This window comes from Microcebus murinus, chromosome 27 (genome assembly GCF_040939455.1).
Source record: "Microcebus murinus isolate Inina chromosome 27, M.murinus_Inina_mat1.0, whole genome shotgun sequence".
NCBI lineage: Eukaryota > Metazoa > Chordata > Mammalia > Primates > Cheirogaleidae > Microcebus > Microcebus murinus.
Window position 1 is genome coordinate 8,703,226 of NC_134130.1, and position 21,406 is coordinate 8,724,631.

Consider the following 21,406-nt stretch of genomic DNA (forward strand, 5'->3'; position numbering starts at 1 on the left):
TCCTCATCATTTCATCCACTTGGTTGCAGTAGACACCCGCTGTAATGGATTGACCAGGTTTCATGAAGCTTTAGTGGATGATACCAGCACGGGACCACTAAACACACACAATTTGCTTTTTTTTTTTTGATGAATACTTGGTTTTGGACTGGGTTTCAGCACTTTGTTTTTCTCCAACCATTGTGCTGAATGCTTGTGATGGTCAAAAAGAATCCATTTTTCATCACATGTAACAATATGATGTAGAAATGGTTCACCTTTATGTCGTGACAGCAAAGAAAGGCAAGCTTTGAGATGATTTCTCTTCTGATGCTGGTTTAATTCATGAGGAACCCATCTATCCAGCTTCTTTACCTTGCCAATTTGTTTCAAATGGTCTGATATTGTTGGAATAGTAGCGTCAAACCTTGCTACTAATTCACATGTAGGTTGAGATGGGTTCACTTCCACTACAGCTTTCAGCTCATCATTATCCATCTTGGTCTCAGGTCACCCACCTGGCTCATTTTCAAGATTAAAATCACCAAAATGGAACTTCTCAGACCATCTATGTGCTATGTGTTTATTAGTCACATCCTTCCCAAACACTTGATATTTCGAGCTGTCTGCACTGCGCTGGTTCCACGACAGAACTCATATTCGAAAATAACATGAATTTTTGTCTTATCTGTGGTATCACACAAATTGCCCCCCACCAAAATGTGAAAGATGATCACAAGCCAAACCATGCATTTGAAACACTGAGGATGTACCTTCACAATAAAATAAAACAAGAAGTGTTAAAGTGAAATGTCAGAGATAGCAACTGTCAAACTTAATACTTAAGGAAATGGGACATTTCATACTTAACAACCTAAATATAAACATGAAATGAAAGTTGAATGGAAATTGGTATATATGTTGTATAAATACTGCATGCTGACCACTGGGGCTTCTAAATTAGTATATATGTTTTATAAAACTTGGCAAGTGCCCAATAACCCATAATGTGGGGGTTTTAGAGAAGTTACTTGGATTCAGGAAATGTCCTTTGGCAGTCACCCCTCCCTCCAGCTGACTGACTGTAAAGTCTGACCAGTGAAGTCTTATGGCTTGAGAACAAAAAGAGGAAGCCTGCTCTTTTTAGCAGTCCATGAACAGGCCATGAAAAGACAAAATGGAACTCTTTCATTCATCTACTAGTAAAGAATGTGAAATTGTATCCCATTGCATGGCAGATTCCCACTGGTTAGATTAGCAAGCTGTCCGTTTATGAAGATGATTCAGTAAGCAGGTGAAGAGAGAAACCGGAAGTGTTAATAATTGCTCTACTCCCCCACCCCCGCCCCCCACAATTGAGAAACAACCAGTACTACTAGCCTCTTCCATGGAGCAAAGGAGAAAAGGAGAAGGGTTGGAATTATGATTTACCTCCTGAACAATTGTGATCGCAACACATATATTAAAATATACGTACAGAGAGAAATAATTCTGGCTAGAGAACAGCTATATTCCTGGAGAGTTGATTGCAGTTGTGAGCCATCTATATATTTGCCAGATGAAATAGTAGGCTCTCTTTGTACATATGTTTAAAGGAAGAATGCATGCTAATCCAGCATGTAACACCTGTCAATAGAAAAGGCATATACTTATGAAAAAATACCATGTCCTACCCTTGATATGTTTTGTATGGCGTATCCTGCCTTCGGATGTAAACTCAGGAGCCTTTTATGTTTCAGGTTCGTGGGAGTGAGGGAGAAGTTTTATACATTCTGGATGCCACCAACCCACGGCACTCCAACTGGCTTCGCTTCGTCCACGAGGCACCGTCGCAGGAGCAGAAGAACTTGGCTGCCATTCAGGTGAGCTTATTTGCTTCTTATTTGTACTATGCACTGTGAGGGGGAGTGAATTAATATATAACTCTACTCCCTGTTTTAAATTTATTTCCCAATGACCTGCTTCAAATAACAGTAACTACCTTATAAAAGTGGAGCAATCTCATCTAGTCAGCGTGGGCAGGAAAGGGGGAGCCTCGCTGTGAGCTAACGCCGGGTCGCTCGCTTCATGAGAATTCTTGAGGGAATGAGTTGCATGGTCTGATGTTGACCTTGGCAGATCTTCTTTCCAAGTACTTTTATTTCATTCTGTGAATGTTTATGGGTATTATTTTTGGTTTGAAAGTTTATTTGGTTCTTAGTACTATACTCTGTGTTATGGTGTTAGTCAGGGTTTTTCAGAGAAATAGAACCAATAGGGGAGATGTGTGTGTGTGTGTGTGTGTGTGTGTGTGTGATAAACATATATGTAATAAAAATATCTATGTAATAATATTTATGTAATAAATATATAAAATTGGCTCACATGATTATGAAGGCTAGTGAGCCCCAAATCAACAGAGCTGATATACCAGTTTAAGTCCAAAGGCCTGAAGGGCAGGAAGAGCCAGCGTTCCAGCTCTAAGGCCGCCAGGCAGGGTGATTCTCTCTTACTTGAAGGTGGGTTGGCCCTTTGTCCTATCAGAATATATTAATATATTGGATATATTAATATACTGCATGAAGCCTACCCACATGATGGAGGGTGATGTAGTTTATTCCATTCCCCAGATTTAGTTGTTAATCTCATCCCAAAACACTCTCACAGAAATGCCTGGAATAATGTTAGACCAATTATCTGGCACCCTGTGGCCCAGTCGGGTTGACTGGTGGGAACCATGTTTTATTGAATTCTGTCTGCCTGTGTCCTAGTGTCCGGCTGTACAAAACATTAGGCTCTGATACAAACCATGGTTCAACTTAGGTGATCCTTCAGTGGAACTTAAGGTAAGAAGGGAAAAATACTCAGTTTTTAGAGTGACCCAACAATTAAAATCCATTGATCAGATGACTAAGAGCACAAGGAAACATTGAGTTCTGGCAAAGAATTTATTGATCAAATGAGAAAGCTCAGCCTTTTTAATCCTAAATTGCAGAACAGGGAGTAAAGCTATGGGTTGGCAGAAGCAAGAAGGGAAGGGAAAAGAATGAGGAACTAACAGTATTTGAATATCCACCATGTGTCCTGTTCTAGAAGCTTCATATGCATCTGGGCATTTATTTGTAGAAATGCTTATAGTTTGATAATTTGTTGAGGATTACACTGATTTCATTCAATTCTGAGTATTAAATCAACAGTGGCACAAAGAATAATGCACAGAATTAAGTTTTAAAGTATTCAGAAAACACAGTCATCTAGAATATTCCATTTCCTAATGTTGTCATCTAACCAATGTTTTTTCAGTACAAATAAGTATTAAATGATCAGTGTGGTTACTGTCTCTGTTTGTACTGATACTTGAGTGATGACTTCTCTCAAACAGCTGAGGTGGGGCAGAAAATAGGACTTTCAAAGCTAGAGATATTGAAGTTACTTTTCAAATTTTTCATTATTATTCATCCAACCACATATTTAAGCTGTCTTTTTTTAACATGTAGACATTATTTCCAAGTATTTTTGTATTTTTTCATGGCTTCCTGAGACAAACTGATCTCATGGGTTCTTTGGTTATGTCATGATTTTAACTTACAGGCTCAGTTTAATTGTCAGTATTACTGTTATCAAAATTGCCTATAGAACCATGAATTTATTTTAAGCAAATCTATTGTTTTGGTAGGTTTTCCATCATTGTTTGTAAAGAGAGTTATTTAAAGTAGATTTTTTTGTTTATGTTTAAATAATGATTTTAAGCTTTCCTCAAATTCCTCTAGTTTGAGAAACTTCTTCCTATTGCCTAGTACTTGTATAGAATCAGTATCTCTCTTATTTTGCCTAAACTTTCAAGATATTATGTGCTTAACTTTGAGTTTTGCCTCAGACTCCCTCAGATAATCGCTGTTTAAGAGTCCCCTTCACTGTACATCTTGCTTATAATGACATGTTTAGTGAATGAAAAACTGTCAGTACATCAAAAAGTGTTTATCTTGATCTTTTGATGTCCACATTTGCTGCTCTACTGTGCCCTATATTTTACCATGTTGTAGGCACTTACACTTCTCTCATTTTTAGTGATCACACTTTCTAAGGACTTACAGAATTTTCATGTTCATTTGGTGTATTCAGTACAGTATTTTTCTTCCTTTATTTCAATTGTTTTTTTTTCTTTGAAAGAGAGTAGAAATCTACAGAGGATGAAAGTCACAACTTTGGTACTTAGTCTGTGACATTCTCAGTAACTTAACAAGGAGGGTAAGGTAGGGATGGAATTAGAATAGGACTTATGTAACTAGAGGCTCTGTGAAATTTCACTCTTGAATTTAATTAGGATCTTTGTTCAGAGGCCTCTGTGAGAGGTTTTTGGTGCAAAAGCAATGACAGTGGCTTTAATTCTTTTTTATACTTTCTGAATGGGGGGTTGGAGTACCCTGTTGCCAGTAGGGATCTGTGCTGGTTCCCTTGAGGTAACACCTCTTGTATTTGAACAGTAGCTAGAGTCACAGATTGCTGAGGTTTCACAGTCACATCTGAGCGAGGGCAGAGAGCACAATAGTTGGGTCACATGGCTGAAAGAAATGTCAGCCTTCTAATTGGTTGGAATGATCTCCTGAGGATTGCATTCCAGAAACACTGAGTCGGTAAGAGAAAATCATAATGTTTCCTGCATAACATTATGAATCTCTTGCATTCCAAATTGCATCTGAAATTTGGGGTATTCAGGAAATTTTTTATTTGAGCTGTATGTCCCAGGAGTGGAATAAATGAGAAACGTTTGTGGCTATGTGGCTTGCTTGGTGGAAAACATCAATACTTGGTCCAACTTTTTTGAACAAGGGATTACAAAGTTGAGGTCTGTTTTGGCAGAGGATTGAAACTCCTTCTTGAAGACTTGATTACATTTCTAGTTTTGCAATTTATTTGATTTTGTAAAATTTGCTTTGGAAATGATTTAAGTATCTGAGTTGTTGAAGAAGGATCTAGTAAGCAAACAGTTTTTCCCATGTGCACATTTTTTAGAATAATCATTTGAACTGTATGTTCAGACTTCTGAAAAGTTTCCAGCTATGACTGGAAAATTCGAAATGTGGCAGATATAGCTTAAAATGAGCCTAAACATTCTTAAGCTCCATAAGAAATGATTGATTCTTATTAAATGTTAATTTTGTTACCCTAAAAGAAAAATATGTATGTATACTATTTGAAAACATATTTGAACTAATTAGTGTTTTGCAGGCTTTTAAAAATTTCTGATCTTTTGGGAGACAACTATTTGTTGAGATCAGTATTATGCTATTTAGAGTTGAAATTTTGAATTATTTGAAAATTTCAGAGATAGAGTGTTATATCTCATGTTCTTAAGAACATATTTCCAGACATGTCTTCCCTGGGGCTATTGACCATATATTTTAGCATAAGTGAAAAGGTGGCTTGATTTTCTAAGAAAAAGAAGCGTATGGGAAAATGTCTGGGCCCTGGTCAACACCGTGAAGGGGTGTCAGAATGTGGGGATGGTGTAAATGAGTTGAGAATGTGCTGGCACTGAGATAACCAGCACAGCTCTGCTCCAGTTCTGCTGTTACTTTAGATTCTCCATGACCAGGAGGGTTATTTTCTCACAGATGATTGGATCTCTCATCTCTACCTCGCTTGATGGACAGTTGAAGGCAGTTTATCATAGGGTCTTCTCTAGCAACACATGAAATTCCAATATGTAGGAGCTAGAAGATCAAATGTGGATCTCTAAAGAGAGAAGCAACTTTGATGTTTTTAAAGTACATATAGGACTTTCTACATTGTCACCAAGCCACCAAGATCCAAAGAGTGTTGATGTAGACAGAGTTCAAATAGCAACAGTACCAACGAAGCAACCAAACAACCAACAAAAAGAAATTTCAAAAATATTTTATCACTTATATACAAAATTATAGTTTTTTCTCGTTCTCTTTCTATTTCTGTTTCTTCTTATCAGATTTATATAAATGGTATTTCCACAATATTTCCTAGAATCTGCCTATTACAAAATAGTAAGGTACAACTGTCTAGTAATTTTCTTCAATAATAATATAAAAATATCAGTTAAATAACTTGCAAATCTGTCTTTTAATGGGTTATCTTCCAATAAGATACATAATTGTCTTTTATTAAGGTAAATTATTAAATGAAAGTAAAATTGTAAGCAATTGGTCCTGTGAGGTTTTAAATACCAGCTCTACTGTGGGCATGTATAGGAGAGTTTTATTACTTATCAATTTATTATTTTCATTCAGGTTTTAGCATATGGGCAGGTAAAGTAAGTATTTATAGAAATATTCATAAGTCATATATAGTGATAAAATTAAAATATATGTTAATCCTTGATGATGATGGCAGCTAACACTTACAGAATGTTTACTATATGCCAGTAAACAATTATATTTATTAATATAGTATTTACTGTGACCCTATGAAGAAGGTGTTACAATTTTATCTCCCTTCGTCAGATAAGGACACCGACATACAAGAGAGTCTTAAGTAACTTGCCTGAGACCACACGGCCAGTCACAAAGGCAGGCAGGCTCAAGACCCAGGAAGACCTATGTTTGAGTCTGAGAGCAGGAAAAAGCTGAAGTCCCACTTTGACAGCTGTTGAAATTCTTTTGCTTGGAGGAGGGTTAGCCTTTTTGTTCTATTCAGGCCTTCAACTGACTGAACCGCACACATTAGGGAGGGCAATCTGCTTTACTCAGTCTACTGATTTAAATGTTAATCTCACCCAAAAACACTCTCACTGTAGAAACACTCAGAATAATGTTTGGCCAAATATCGAGGCAACTTGTGGCCCAGTCAAGTTTACACATTGTCTTAGTCTGTTTGGGCTGCTATAACAAAACTGCCACATGCTGGGTGGCTTATAAACATTGGAAATTTATGTCTTACAGTTCTGGAGGCTGGGAAGTCCAAGATCAAGGTACCTGTTGATTCAGTTGTCTGATGAAGGCCTGCTTTCTGTTTGATAGGTGGCTGCCTTCTTGCTGTAACCTCACATGGTGGAAGGGAGAAAGAGAGCTCTCTGGGGCCTCTTTTATAGGGCTGGTAATCCTATTCATGAGGGCTCTGTGCTCATGAACTAATCACCTCCCAAAGGCCCCACCTTCAAATACCATCACACTGGGAATTAATTAGGTTTCAACATATTTATTTTGGGGAAACACAAATATTCAGTCTATAACATATATAAAATTAGCCATTGTATTGATTAAATGAACAAAATTTCTTACGGCTTCTACTTTTAATCTTCTTTCTTCAAATGTGCACTCTATAGGGCACCTTTAATTAATGCTTGAGTTTTTAGTTTCCTCACATGGGTTGAAGCTACTTTTTTAGTATAGTTTTCTACTCCTTCCTGTAACAACCAATGTTTTAGCCAGGTTTGGTGCTTTCCATTGCATGAATCTACCTTCTGTAGTGATTTGAATTTGCAGATGTTGTTTTCCCTAATTTGATGAACCCATTCCCTACTAATCTTATCTTGTCCAGAACTTACCTAGCTTTCAAAGATTCAGAGTGAATTTCAAACATCATCATGAAATTACTCCCCCCAAATCCTACAGCTGCTGTTTTCTGTGCAAATACCTTTTACCCTCTACAGTAGTTTCCCTTACCCACTGGGCAAGTGTTGCAGTACCCTTGGTGGATGCCTGAGACCACACGTCATTCCTAACCCAGTTGCCATCAGCAGGAACATGATTCTGTTCATTTCTTCCATCCTAAAATGTAATGTCTTTTCCATCTTAACTAAGCACTTATCATGCACTGTGGCCATGACTTTTACAGTTTGAGGTGTGTTAGCAAGACTAACATGAATTTCTTCTTCCTTCTTCACAATTTTACAGAGAGAACATTCATTCTTACTGTAGGTTTTGTCAATCTCAGTGCATGATTATTTTCCCTCTCCTTATTAAGAACTTTCACTTTTTCATTTAAGGGAAGTGCTTCACACCATCTTGTTGGGATATTCCAATTGCCAGGGTCACTGCTCGTGTACTTGAGGGACATTCATAAGTAAAACAAGGGTTACCTGAACACACGCACTATGCTGGCTTGATGGCAGTTGGTCCAATAACCGAGATGGCTACGGAGTGATGAATCAGCATAGATGGCGTAGACACGCCAGGCAAAGGGATGATTCGCATCCTGAGCAGGACGGAGCAGGATGGCAGGAGAGTTCATTATGCTGCTAAGAACAGTGCACAATTTAAAACCCATGAATTGCTTATGTCTGGAATTTTTCATTTAATATTTTCAGACTGTTGACCACACACATACAGAAAGTAAAAGAATGGATAAGGGGGCCTACTATATTATTATTTAACCAGTTTATTCCAACAGGTTTTTGAATTAAATTTTGGTATGTCAAGTAGGGGATGCTTGACCCAATTCCAGGGAGCACAGCTGCTTGTCTAATCTGTTCTCTTATTTAGATTTGCCCAACACTCCCAAGTGTCAGCTAATGTTTGCATTCTTAAGAATTCAATTTGTTAGGGATAAGAAATTAATTAACTGATTTTGTAGCTCATTCTGCTTTCTGAATGACATTTTTGCCTTTACTGTCTTATTAATTCAAAAGGAAATGACAGGGTTTTTTTTCTCATATTTAGTTCAACTCAGCAGATGCTTTACGGATAGCCTTAGTGAGCAAGACGTTGCATCAAGTATTTAGGGTTATACAAAGATGAATATGATATTGCCTACCGTCATGGGGCTAACAATCTTGTGGGAAAGAGAGAAGGCAAGAGAGAGGAGAGACCTGTATGTAGCTAATTCTCATTCAATGTAGAATGATAAATATTTTGGGAATGATGATTTATATATATTTTGGGGGTATAATCCCTATCCTCATGGAACTTCCAACCTAGTTGTGGATGCAGCTAAATAAATACAGGTGAGCGTGGTCAATACTCTGATAGGGACAGCATAGATGGTTAGGAGGCACATTTGAGGGACCTGTTGCTCAGACTTGCTTATGTATTAATAATTTAGTTGAAACTCTCTTTTATGATGGGATATGGACCATTTCTTTGTCAATTAATAGAAAAAGTTGGTCCTAGTGGGGGATTGTAGACTTGATACTTTAAACATGTTATTTGAAGTCTTATAAATAAATATTTGTTCACTAATTTTTTGAGCTATAACCAAAGCCTTTTTGGTTCTAAGTTCTCTCATCAGAGTTTGCTGCCGTATTTTTTCATAACCACTCAGTATAGTATCCAGTTTTCCCATTTTTAAAGTAATTTGAGTGGACTCTTGCAAAGCAACCTACTTGCAGAATCTTTCTTGATTTGTGGTTTCTCTGCTTTTATAATTGCTTTGCCTCATATAATTTGATAGTTTGTTTTGTAGACTTATCTTTGAGTCTTGAAAACCTTCAATTGATTTTCTTGGAAACAATTGACTTTTTCCTACTCAGATATCTTTGGTTTATTTAAAATTAGTTAAATGACATAATTACAGTAACTTGTGTACGTTGGATTATTCGAAATTAATTAAATGACATAATTACAATAACTTGTGTACTCGTCTTACACAGGTGCGGGAACAAACATGAGGGACTGTTGGGAAGGGTGCGTGGCAGTCAGAGCATGGGGACAGAGGTGTGGGCACAGCAGAGAGCAGCCTCCTGGTCGAGGAGACTTTGTCCTGGGCATCAGTCAGCAGGTTTTAGGGCAGGGGTCCTCAAACTTTTTAAACAGGGGCCAGTTCACTGTCCCTCAGACCATCGGAGGGCTGGACTATAGTTTTTTAAAAAAACTATGAACAAATTCCTATGCACACTGCACATATTTTATTTTGAAGTAAAAAAAAAACGGGCAATAACACCCCTATGTGGCCCGCGGGCCATAGTTTGAGGACGCCTGTTCTAGGGTGTGCGGAGTGTCAGCTAACTCTGGGAATCAGTTAAGTGGAGCTCAGTTAGAAGAGCTTCTGGTGTAAAATAAAAGAAGTGTCCACTGGGGACACAGTTTGCCCTCTGATCACTTGCCTGCAAAATGGCTGCCCTCTCCTCTGTAACATTATCTCATTCTAAGATTTCCTGGTTTGTCTATTGATAACTGATTTTTAACTAAAATGATAGAGTTTGATTCTGTCCAAGCCATTGTTTCTGGAGGTTACATCACAAGAAAAAGTAGCAAATTCTTCTGTTTATTCTCCTCATCCTTTCTGTTGACTCTTTTTTCCATGTCAAATTTGTTTCATGAGATAACTTCAAACATTACTATCTCTGCTTGAGCCCTGAGAGAAACACATGTGTACATGTCAGTGATTTGTAATTGATATTGTTTACAGACCTGACTTTTTGTTAAATATAGTGTTCTGGTCTGAGGAATCCTATTAAACCATTTCCTCGCTGGGTGGCTGATTATAAGGTGTGATTAGAAAATAGACATTGCATTTGTTTGAAATGTTGTTTTTCATATAGGACCTGATTAATGCACTTTGGACATGAAATTAGTGTATCCTGCACTGTTCATTGCTTTAAATGCATCTTCTCATTTTCCTGTCTCACATTATTTTCCTTGATTTCGAGACGCTTTCTTCTTACTTACAAGGAAAATAATTTTTTAAAATATTATTTTGTCTAAGTTATTGTATCAGTCAATTTTTGCTAAGAAGACAGCTTTAACAAACACCTCTAAACTCTTAGTGGTTTATAGCAATAAAAGATCATTTTTTGCTGACAAAAGTGTGGGTTTCCAGAGGCTGTGACTTTGTCTACAGTTCAGTTCCACACGGTATCTGAACGAAACAGCCATTATCAGGGACATGTGTTTTCCTGGCAAAGGGAAAAGAATCAGTGGCCAAAACTGTAGCTTTCGCTTGGGTATGGTGCATTTTGTCACTGTTTACATGGATCAGTGCAAGCTACATGGTTACTCTTAAGATATACACAGTCCCCAAAGGTAGCATTCTGAGTCACATAGCAACTTGGTATAGTCCTCTTGCTGGGATGGGAGTGAATAAATTAGAATGTTTAAGTCTCATTTTAAAGATTTTACCATTAGATTGCTATTATAGATATATTTTGCAAATTTTACTTTGAAAATGATTTTTTTCCTGATGTTTAGCAGCTTTGTATATTGAGCTATATGGAAATGATTTTCATTGTCACTGGATAAAATATTTTTCAAATGAGCCTAAAATAATCCAACACATTTAAAGTATCAAAGTGAACTTGATATGTAGTTGACACTTATTCAAGGTGTTGTTAAAGAAGATTTAAGTGAGAGGATATTAATATGAAATTCTTACTAGTTCTTTCTGTTTTCTGTACCTTCATCACTTGTCTCCTATTAATACTTCTGTTGATTGAGGTGCAATCCAAACTCCCCCATCCCCACCCACTGGTATAAATTGTCAATTTGTAAGCCAAAATTGTTTTGAAGATGATTTCCTTTTGCATGGATTATCCATTAATCATTTTAGCTGGACAGTGTGGGTTTTCACACCTTACTACCTTTTCGGTACAATGGATTGTGCCTTTGCCAATTTCACAGTCATGGTTTCTCCTACATTGTCCTCATGTGGACAGCAGCCTGCCCACAAGTGAACAAAAGCTAAGTGACACTACTGACAAATGCAGCTGAAATACCAAATCACCATGGCCTCCTCTGGAGTTATATTGATTTGCACACAGTGGGGATCAGTATTTTCTTGTGAAACAACGGACTGTTACTTCTGCTGTTTTGAAATCGCAGAACAGAACCTCAAACGCATGAGTTCGTGAAATCTATCCTGGCGAGGCATGCTACTTGCGGAGGGACAATGGGAGAACTGTCAGAGAAAGTTGAAGTTTATAAGTAATGCTGGATGTGGAAGGGTGATAGGGAACTTGAAAGGTAGGTTTATCTCCTAGATATCCAGGAGTAAATGCTTTCATGTAGTGGTAGAATTAGAGAGAATTATACTGGAAGGCATCTTGAGTTCATTTGGTCCTAACCATTGCCACAGTGCAGAAGTAGTCACCTTGATAAAATCTTATCTAATGTTGGCTTACATTACTCTATTTTGGAGAAGGGGCCTCTTGACCTTACAACCCGTGTATTGCAGCTTTTCTTTGGCAACCTAGTTAAATATTTCTCTTAATTCCATACTGACTTTCCTTTTAGTAGAGTGATCTGAGAGGGAAAGCAACGATCAGATCAGCCTGCATGTGTACTTTTCCTTTTAGATTCATTAACCAGATTCCTAAAAATTAGTTTATTTCACTTATGATTGAATCTAGTTCTGGAAGGGAAGAGGTAGTAAAGTCCAACTCTTATCATTTTACAGATGAAATAAGAGAGTTCTAGGTGATAAGAGACCTTCCCAAGGTGATGGAGCCTAAGTGTGACAGAGCCACAGCCAGAAGAGTAATCTTTAGCTCCTAATTGTGTTTGTCCTATTGTATACCACATATAAGTAGCTACTCTAAGAATATATGAGTATCATATATCACTTGGCAGTGGACTGTCTCTCCTGCATGAGGCATATAGTAAATAAAAGCTTTCCAGCCCAGCACCTGGCCAAAAAAAGAAAATTGTTTTACAAGTCATTGAAAAGTAATACAAAATGATATGGGGCCAAGTTCCCTTTGGTTCATAAATGCATTGGATTATTTTAGGCTCATTTGGAAAATATTTTATCTAGTGAAATTGAAATTATACACAGATGAAATAATTCTACTTCATTCCTGACCTGATCATCGCAGTTCTTCTCATGATTCTAGTTCTGGTCTTAGGTTCTAGAAAGGCTCTAGGATTTACTATTAGAGCGATCTTTCTACTTTGTTTATCATGTCTGAGCCTCAGTTTTGCCATATATAAAATGCAGGTGGCGTGGAGGGACTTACGTTGGGGGTGGGGGTGGATCCTGATGCTAACCATTTCCTACGTGCCCACTGTCCACCAGGTGGACTTTACATATTCTATATTTTTAATCCTCAGAACAATGCTTTGAGGTAGATACTATTGATTTCATATTTAAATTGCAGAATATTATAGGGATATAAACATTTTGGTTACATGAATTGCTTTTTTACCATTCAAATCAAAGTTATAAGTGTGCCCATCCTCCAGATAGTGTGCATTTTACCTGTTAGGTGTGAATTTACCCATTCTTTCCTCCCCCTCCCTCCTGCTTGATTTCCAATGAATGTTATTTCCGTACATGCTTGTATGTGTTGGTCAATTAGTTCCAGATGAATGGTGAGCACATGTGGTGTTTGTTTTTCCATTCTGTGATACTCGACCCCATTTTATGGATGGGGAAACTGAGACTAACAGAAGTTAAGATAACCTTTCTTAGGGATCTAGAAGAAATAAGTTGTGTGCTAGGATCCAAAAAGTCTCTCTGACTCCAAAGCTCATTATCTGTCCAAGATACTTAGCATTTCCATTCTATTTCCAAGGTTACCATGAAGATGCAATAAAGCACATGAAAAAGTTTAGAAAACTGTAAAGTGCTATATAAATGTGGGATATTGTTCTTTCTTCTAAGTTTTCTTAGCCATTTATCAGAAATTAGCAGTGGGGCCCAGAGCATCAATAAGTCTAGGGGTGTCGTTGTTTTCTGTTTTATAATGAGGACATTGGGGCCCACGAGCATAAGACAGATGCCCACATGGCCATAAAGTGACAGAGCAGCTTCAGTTCCTAGTCTGGCTCTAAAGTCCATCCTGGCTACCTCCTCCAGTGTTTCTTCTCAGGCTTTGATTTCTGCTTCTGGTATAGGGGCTGAGATTCTGTTCTCTGTGATAGAACTTCCCAACCAGTGCACTGAGATATCCTGGGAAGCTAAGAATTGCATTCCTTCTGTGTGGTGAGATATTGATGATAATACTTTTTTCTTATAGTGTTGTTTAAGATCATTCACGTAAAGTTAACCATTCAAAATTCATGACAGTTGCAATTTTATTTGAATACTCCTGTATTTATGTAGCTACTCTTCTAAATTTTCTGAATTTAGAAATGATTATTTTGGTGCATAGGAATTTTGGTGGAGCCCTTTCTTCCAGAGAATGCTCTGAAGTGGCTAAACCACACGGCACTACCTCTGACTTTTCTGTTGATTTATCCTAGTCAGATTATTGTTTTTTTCCCAGATTTGTTTGTTTTTATCATATAAGTTTGTTTTGAAAACCTTGGCAACCAGCATATTTGGAGAAGCTCTTATGTATGTAAATTTGCCTTTAAATCTGAATTCCATATTATGTGATGTTATCAAAATGATTAATAAAATCTAAGCCAGTACTGTTTTATTCAGTTTTGTTCAAAGAGAATTCACTCCATGCTTTTCTAGTAAAAATGCATTGGCTGTCCAAAGGATTTTAAAAGAATTTTTTTTTTTTTTTGGTTGGGGATTATATAATGATGTAGATTTGTTGCTTTGTAGATTTATAGATTTTTTTAAAGTGTAGTAAATGGCTAAATCGACTGGTATTCTCGGGTACCTGAGTGAAGGACCTCATGAAAATATATTTACGTATACAGAGAACATGTAGATTCAAAGCGAAAATTCATAGTTGGCGTTTTGTTTTGAATCCTAAAGAAGAATTATTATTATGTAGAGCGACATCTGTGAATGCCTTGGGGAAAACTTCATCACCTCAGACTCGTCTTCAGCCCTTCTTCTCACACTCCATATACAATGCGTCAGGAAATGGCGTCTGCCTTCCCCTCAACGCATATTTAAAATCTGATTTCTTCTCACGGCCTCCACGCTTCCCCGTGGCAGTCCTCACCAAGTCACCCCTATCTGTCACCTGAACTATTACAGTAGCCTCCCAGCTGTAAACTAAAAAAAATAAAAATATGAGTAAGTTTTTTTTACTAATAGGTGTTTTTCTTCTGCAGGCACAAGTGTTTTACTATTATTTATAAAATATTAGCAACTATTATGAGTGTCACTTGTACTTGATAATTATTGTCCACTGCCTTGAGAAAATCAGCTTCTGGAGAGATGAGAGCAATGCATATTAGATATTCCTTGATGACATGAATTAAAGGAAACAAAACCCCACAGAAATAAAGTATACGAAAGTGTCTGGTCGAATTAAGGCAGTTTATAGAGACAACTCCTACTTAAAAGAGTGTCCATGAGTTTGGTAGATTAGAGAAGGTTTCAGGGAGAAAGGAGAAAGTGAGCTGTGCTTCAGAGGATGCTGAGGATTGCAGCAAGGAGGCAGAGAGCATCCACGTCACGGGAAGCCCCCAGTTATAGGCAAACCTCCTGATCGATCAGTTCAGGTGAAGTTCGGACAAGTGATTGGCAGAGTTCCAAACCAGAGTGACACGCTAGCATGTTACAGGTGAGCAGAGCATGACAGCAAGGGATCAGGGCAGAGCATGTCGGAGCTCTGGTGGGCAGGGCTTGGAGCTGGGTTATATTTTGGCTGACAGCAATTTGGCCATGTGGAATTTAATCAAAAGCAGCATGGCAAAAGCACCTTTGTGCCATAGTTTGCTTGAAACAGAGTTTGAAAACAGTGAGTATTTTACCACTGGCTTTCAAGTTTTTGCTAAATAATAATAGTAGCTACCATTCATGAATGCTTCCCATGGGCTGGGTACCTTGCTAGATTTTAGATGTTATCATCTTCAGTCCTCACAGCTTTCCTGTGATGTGGGCACTATTGTGTTCTCCATTTCACAGGCAAGGAAACTGGTGGTTTGAGAGATCAGGCTGTTTTCTCAGTCACATGCTGATTAATCTGGAGTGACACTTTGAACCCTGGGTAGCCCAAAGCCCTGTGCTTTGTAGTCACCATATAGTACCACTTCCTGGTTTCAAGGCTCCCAATCCCCGAATCCCTGGTGAACACCACCACCATTTGAGCACCGTAGTGCTTATCAGCCAGTACCAATTTGATGGCAAGCATATGTGGAGCCCATTCTTCCGATCTTGTGTCACCTCACTTTGGATAATGGGCTCACGCTCAATCCAGGAAAATATAAGTGGTGCTAGGTCACTGTCATTTCTTATAATTGAGTAATATTCCATTGTATACATATACCAAATTTTAATAATCCACTCATGAATTGACAGGCACTTGGGTTGTTTCCACATACTTGCAATAGTGAATTGTGCTGCCATAAACATTTGGGTGCAGATGTCTTTATTATAGAATGTCTTATGCTCATTTGGGTAGATGCCTAGTAATGCTATTTCTGGATCAAATGGTATTTCTATTTTTGGCTCTTTGAGGTATCCCCAAATTCTTTTCCACGAAGGTTGCACTAATTTGCAGTCCCACCAGCAGTGTAAGAGTGTTCTTATCTCTCCACATCCTCACCAGCATTTGTTGTTTTGGGATTTTTTGATAGAGGCCAATCTCACTAGGGTTAGGTGATAACTCATTGTGGTTTTGATTTGCATTTCTCTAACGATTAGAGATGTTGAGCATTTTTTTTTTTTTATATGTTTGCTGGCCATTATTCTGTCTTCTTTGGAAAAGATTCTGTTCATTTCCATTGCTCATTTATTGATGGGGTTGTTTGATTTTTTTCTTGTTGATTCTTTTAAGTTCTAGATAGATGCTTGTTATCAGAGCTTTGTCGGATGTGTAGAGAGCAAATATTTTCTCCCATTCTGTAGGTTGTCTATTGGCTCTACTGATAGTTTCCTTGGCTGTGCAGAAGCTTTTTAATTTGATCAGATCCCATTTGTTTATTTTTGTTGCTGCCGTGATTGCTTTGGGGGTTTTCCTCAAAATCAATTTTAAAATCAATTGTTAGATATTTGACTTTTTCCAACTTATATTGTTGGGCATTTAGGCTGTTGCAACTTTTTGGCATTATAAAAAGCTTGCAATAGAAATAATTAGCCAAAAATTATGTGCAAATAAAATAAAGCAAAGTGAAACAAGACTAAAAAACACACAAAAAAAATTCAGAATGATGGACAGTTATGCAAGAGAAGAATGACAATTGTAAAAATCTCTCTTTCTGTGTTATATTGAAATCGCAATACTGTGGTAACCAATGGCTGAGGAATGTTTGCTTTTGAGCGGACCATGATGTTCAACAGCTTTCTAAGTGTTTTTAGCAAAATCATCTGTAGCCAATGGCTTGAACCTTAAGTGTGGATTCCAGCCCCCAGTCAGTCACAGGAAGGCACTAATCCCTGAAGTGTATCTACAAGAAGTCATGGAGGGATTATGTTTAGGGACTAAGCCACACACCCAGTGACCAGAAATGGTAGCTGTAGTGAGGAGAAGCACATCTCAGAGTCAGAATATTAAAGCACCTCTTAAGTCTGGAGCGCATGGTGGCAGCCGGGCTAATGACAGCAGGAAGTCGAAACTGGGACCTGGAGCATTGGACCAACACTCCTCATCCTTCTTGCCAAGGGCAAGAGATTGGACCTGGGACGAGCCTACAGGTGGGACAAGTGGTTTCTCAAATTAGGAGCATGGCAGGTTCTGACATTCAGAAGTTGAGAAGGAAAACGACAATGGAGAGTTGTGAGAACTGCAGGGTGATTAAGGCCGAGCAGAGCAGGCAAGGAGGCTGTGCGAGGGAGGCCTTTTAGTACAACTGTGGTAGCAAATGGAAAGGAAGAGACTCTTGTTCTGGGCAGTGGTAGGAATTATATATACAAAGGTATCTAGATAGCCCCACTGAATAAACACATTAGAGTAATACCTGTAGATATATTCTTCGCCACATCACTTTTTTGACAAACAGAAACAACCTGTGGTTGGTCCTTTGGAGCTTATTATGCTGCTATTACTTTCCTTAAAGTTTAGTTGGTATATTACAATTGTCTTTTATTACAGATCTCCGAAATAAACATACTATACCTTATGCTTACAGTTTAAGTTAATGTTATCATGTTTTAAAATTAAAAACTATTATCTTTTCTTGGTGCTATGAGAGCTGTCACACAACTAATGACTAATATACTAGGAAGACATTTCAATTAACTTTCTTGGATATCGATCAGATACACACTGAGATTTATGATTGTATTTTGAAGGCTTCATTAGGTGAGGCCTCAGGTGCTTTGGATAATCTCTCAGCCAGTGGTTTCCAAACATGGGGAAGTGCTGCCTCTGAGTGAATTTAAAGAGACCTCTCTTTTGCTGAAAGTCTATTGTGTGTTTGTTTTTGTACCAGGAACAACAATTGCATAAAAGTTTATTCAGCATTCTTAATTAGAAATAACGTTTTATGCTTCCAGAGGAATGAATTCAAACACCTTTAAGAATGTTCAAGATGTTACAGGAAAGTCCTTTAATTATGTGTAGGTCGTGGTTAGATTTGCTTCAGTGCTTTGAACTTTTGCATCAAGTCCTCCTTCCACAGTATTGGATGAATATAATCATCATTTCTGTCTATCCCATGGGATTTTCTGATATATATTGTATTTTCAATTACAAAATAATCTATGCTTGTCTTTAAAACAAACCCCAGAACTAAAACAATGTTGAATATAAACCCCTCTCTGTGAGGAGGACACTCTGTGGCTAGCTTGTGCTGTGGCGCAGGCTTCGGAAATTGGAAGAAAAGGTGAGTGTCAGCAGGCAGGTGAGACATGCTCTTTATTGAGGGAAGGGGGTTCAGCCATGGTGAAAAGCATGGCCAAGAACATGGCGAGCGCTTATATATGGCTCAGAACAACAGTGGCAGCAAGCCATGGGAAAGCGTGATCACATGGGTTCACGTAGGAGATGACAATTTGGTTACATGAACATGCTGATTCATGCCTCCCCAGAAGGCCGGCTTGGAGGGGGCGGTGGGGGGCCCAGGGCCAGAAGAAACATTGCGGCAGCCATCTTAGCTTGGCCTAAAAAACTCATTGCCTATACAAATGCAATTTCCTTCCCAACGTCCAAGTGATATGAACTAAAATAAAATCATAAGGCTCACCCCCAACCGACTGACTGAATGGACACCCTCTTGGCCAAGGGGATATCCTAAAACTAAATTGTATGCCATGAAGTGGGAGGTCAGACAGGCCTCATCATGCCCCCCTCCCTTCTTGGGGGCATCCTTTGTAACCTGATAAAAGGCCTAAGGGTATGCAAGACAAATCTGCAGGTCCTCAATTCACACAACAAATATATGCCCAGTGGCTTGTCTTTGATTAACAGCTCCTTATCTTAAAACAGTTCAAGCCTTTAGACAAAGTTTCATGTCTTTAACCAATTACAAGTCAAAGAGTCTTCAAACCCACCTATTACCTGTAAGTCCCCCCCTTCAAGATGTCCCACCTTTTTGGGCCAACCCAATGTATGCCTTCAACGTATTGATTTATGACTTCACCTGTAACCCCCATCTCCCTGAAATGTATAAAACCAAACTGTAACCCAGCCACAGTGAGTCCACTTGCTCGAGGCTTCTTGGGTGTGGCTCTGGGTCATGGTCCTCAAATTTGGCTCAGAATAAATCTCTTTAAAATTATTTTGCAGACTTTGGCTTCTTTTCCATCGACAGTGATTACTGTGTAAACAATTCGATGCACACCTTTCCAGTTTTCACAAGCGTTCTGTGTGTGTACACGCATGCACACCTGTACGTCTGTTACAGGTGCCTCTTCCTCCCTCTCTTGCCTCTTCCCCTTTGAGCTCCCCTCCTTCTCTGTAGCCTGAGTCTGGGTGCTGCCAGAGAAAAGAAGACTTTTTGAGTTTCGCTTGTGGGTGGAGCATATTTTCTTTGCCCAACATGAAGGTTCAGTAAATCCAGGCTGTGGTTTGCTTCCCTTTATCCTCCACAGCCCAGCCAGGAAACTTCCTGGAACAAACCCTCCGCGATGCAAAGGAAAGCAATTCTGGTGCTTTCTCCCGGGATGGCCAGCCTGGAAGCTTCAGTTCCAGCTTCCCTGGTGATTGGCCCAAGGCCCAGTGGGGCTTTTGTGCCAGTTGATTCCAAGTGTGAAGTTTCTCTGGGATTTCTTTGGAAAGGTGGTTCTTCTTCGCAACATTCCTCTTCCGTGTCTGTGATTAGTTGAGGTTTCCTCTGCCTCGATTATCTGTCATTTCAACCATGTCTTCTATGATTTTCTAAAAAATTTTATTATGTTGATGGTGGACCTAGTGTTTTTGGTTTTTTTCCCCCCTTCTCATCTCTCATTTCAGTGATGTTTAGGAGGCCAAAGAGGTGAGGTACACATGACAGCTCAGTCAATACCTTGAACTCACCAGATGTCTAGTCTCTTTTTCAATTTCTGATTTAGCTTTTTGTACATTCTTTCAGGGAAAGAATTGGTTTGCAATTTCTCTGAAACTTGAAAACATTTTTTTCTTTCAGTTTTGCACCTAATGTAAATTATAATAAAATCATTGCTATTTCATTGCTTTCTGTCTGGATGTATAAGTGACACCATTGCTTGACAAACTGCATTTATAGGCCTCCACAAGGTGTTATTTGCATAAGGCCAATTAATGATGCAGAATTTACTTAAAAATTTGACATAATTATCCGTATTTCCTGTGTCAATATATATATATATGTATATATATATATATATATATATTGCCACTTTACTTTTTCAGCATCCACATCAATTGGAGATATAAAATAAGTATAATAGTAATTTTTCATGGGCACATGGTACTCATTGTATCTTAAAATGATTTCTTAATCACTATCAGAAACAAATGAATGGTTCAGCTTTTTGAAAATTTTGTTTCAGGAAGGGGAAAACATTTTCTATTTGGCAGTTGAAGACATAGAAACAGACACAGAACTTCTGATTGGCTACCTGGATAGCGACATGGAGGCTGACGAGGAAGAACAGCACATTATGACAGTCATCAAGGAAGGGGAAGTTGAAAATTCTGAATCCACACCTGGCAGGAAAGGTATTGCATCTTTCATTGGTGATCTGAGAGAACAATCGTTGTAGAAGCAATGTAGTTTGAGCTGCGGTTGAATTATAGTTGCATTGTAATATGGTGGTCTCAAAGGGAGTTTTTGTTGAAACTATTCTCAGAGGGTATCCAGCTATGGGCTCATCTTTCTGACAGCAGGAAAAGAACGCTGGGGATGGGTGACAGAAGTGCCCTGTAGAGCTGCCAACGTCAGGGGTGCGCGGCATTGTTGGGGCAGCCTCTGGCGCTCACTGCTCTTACTGGTACATTGGGGTCACAAGTAGTAAGGACTTCTGTACTCTTGCCATTGCCCTGTCACTTGTCAGTCTTGCAACACTGGGCAAGTCGCTAATTCCCTGAGACATTACGTTTTCTTCTGCACGTGGGAAAAGGTGAGGTCAGGTGCACAAGAAGGCCCTGCTGGAGCCTAGGGCGTTGATTCCTGGAGGTAGGTTCTGGGTTGATCTCTCGTTTGAGATCTTTTGGGAATCTGGAGCTTCTGGGAATCTCTTCCTGTTCCTATCATAGGCCTGTGGGATTGCCAGGTTTTCATAGTTTGATGACCAAAACGAGTGACCACAGTCAGGGACCATAGTCAGAGATCACTAAATCAGTCAGTCCTGC

At 38.7% G+C, this 21,406-nt stretch overlaps 1 protein-coding gene across 2 annotated transcripts in view; it reads left to right on the forward strand.

Moving 5' to 3' along the window:
- Nucleotides 1-21,406, forward strand: part of PRDM5 (PR/SET domain 5) — a 170,806-nt gene that overhangs the window by 50,175 nt on the left and 99,225 nt on the right. For both annotated transcript variants that reach the window (XM_012745854.2, XM_012745856.2), the window contains exons 3-4: nt 1,719-1,841; nt 20,605-20,773. In XM_012745854.2, coding sequence (XP_012601308.1) covers nt 1,719-1,841; nt 20,605-20,773 — 292 coding nt within the window. The remainder of the gene's footprint in view (nt 1-1,718; nt 1,842-20,604; nt 20,774-21,406) is intronic.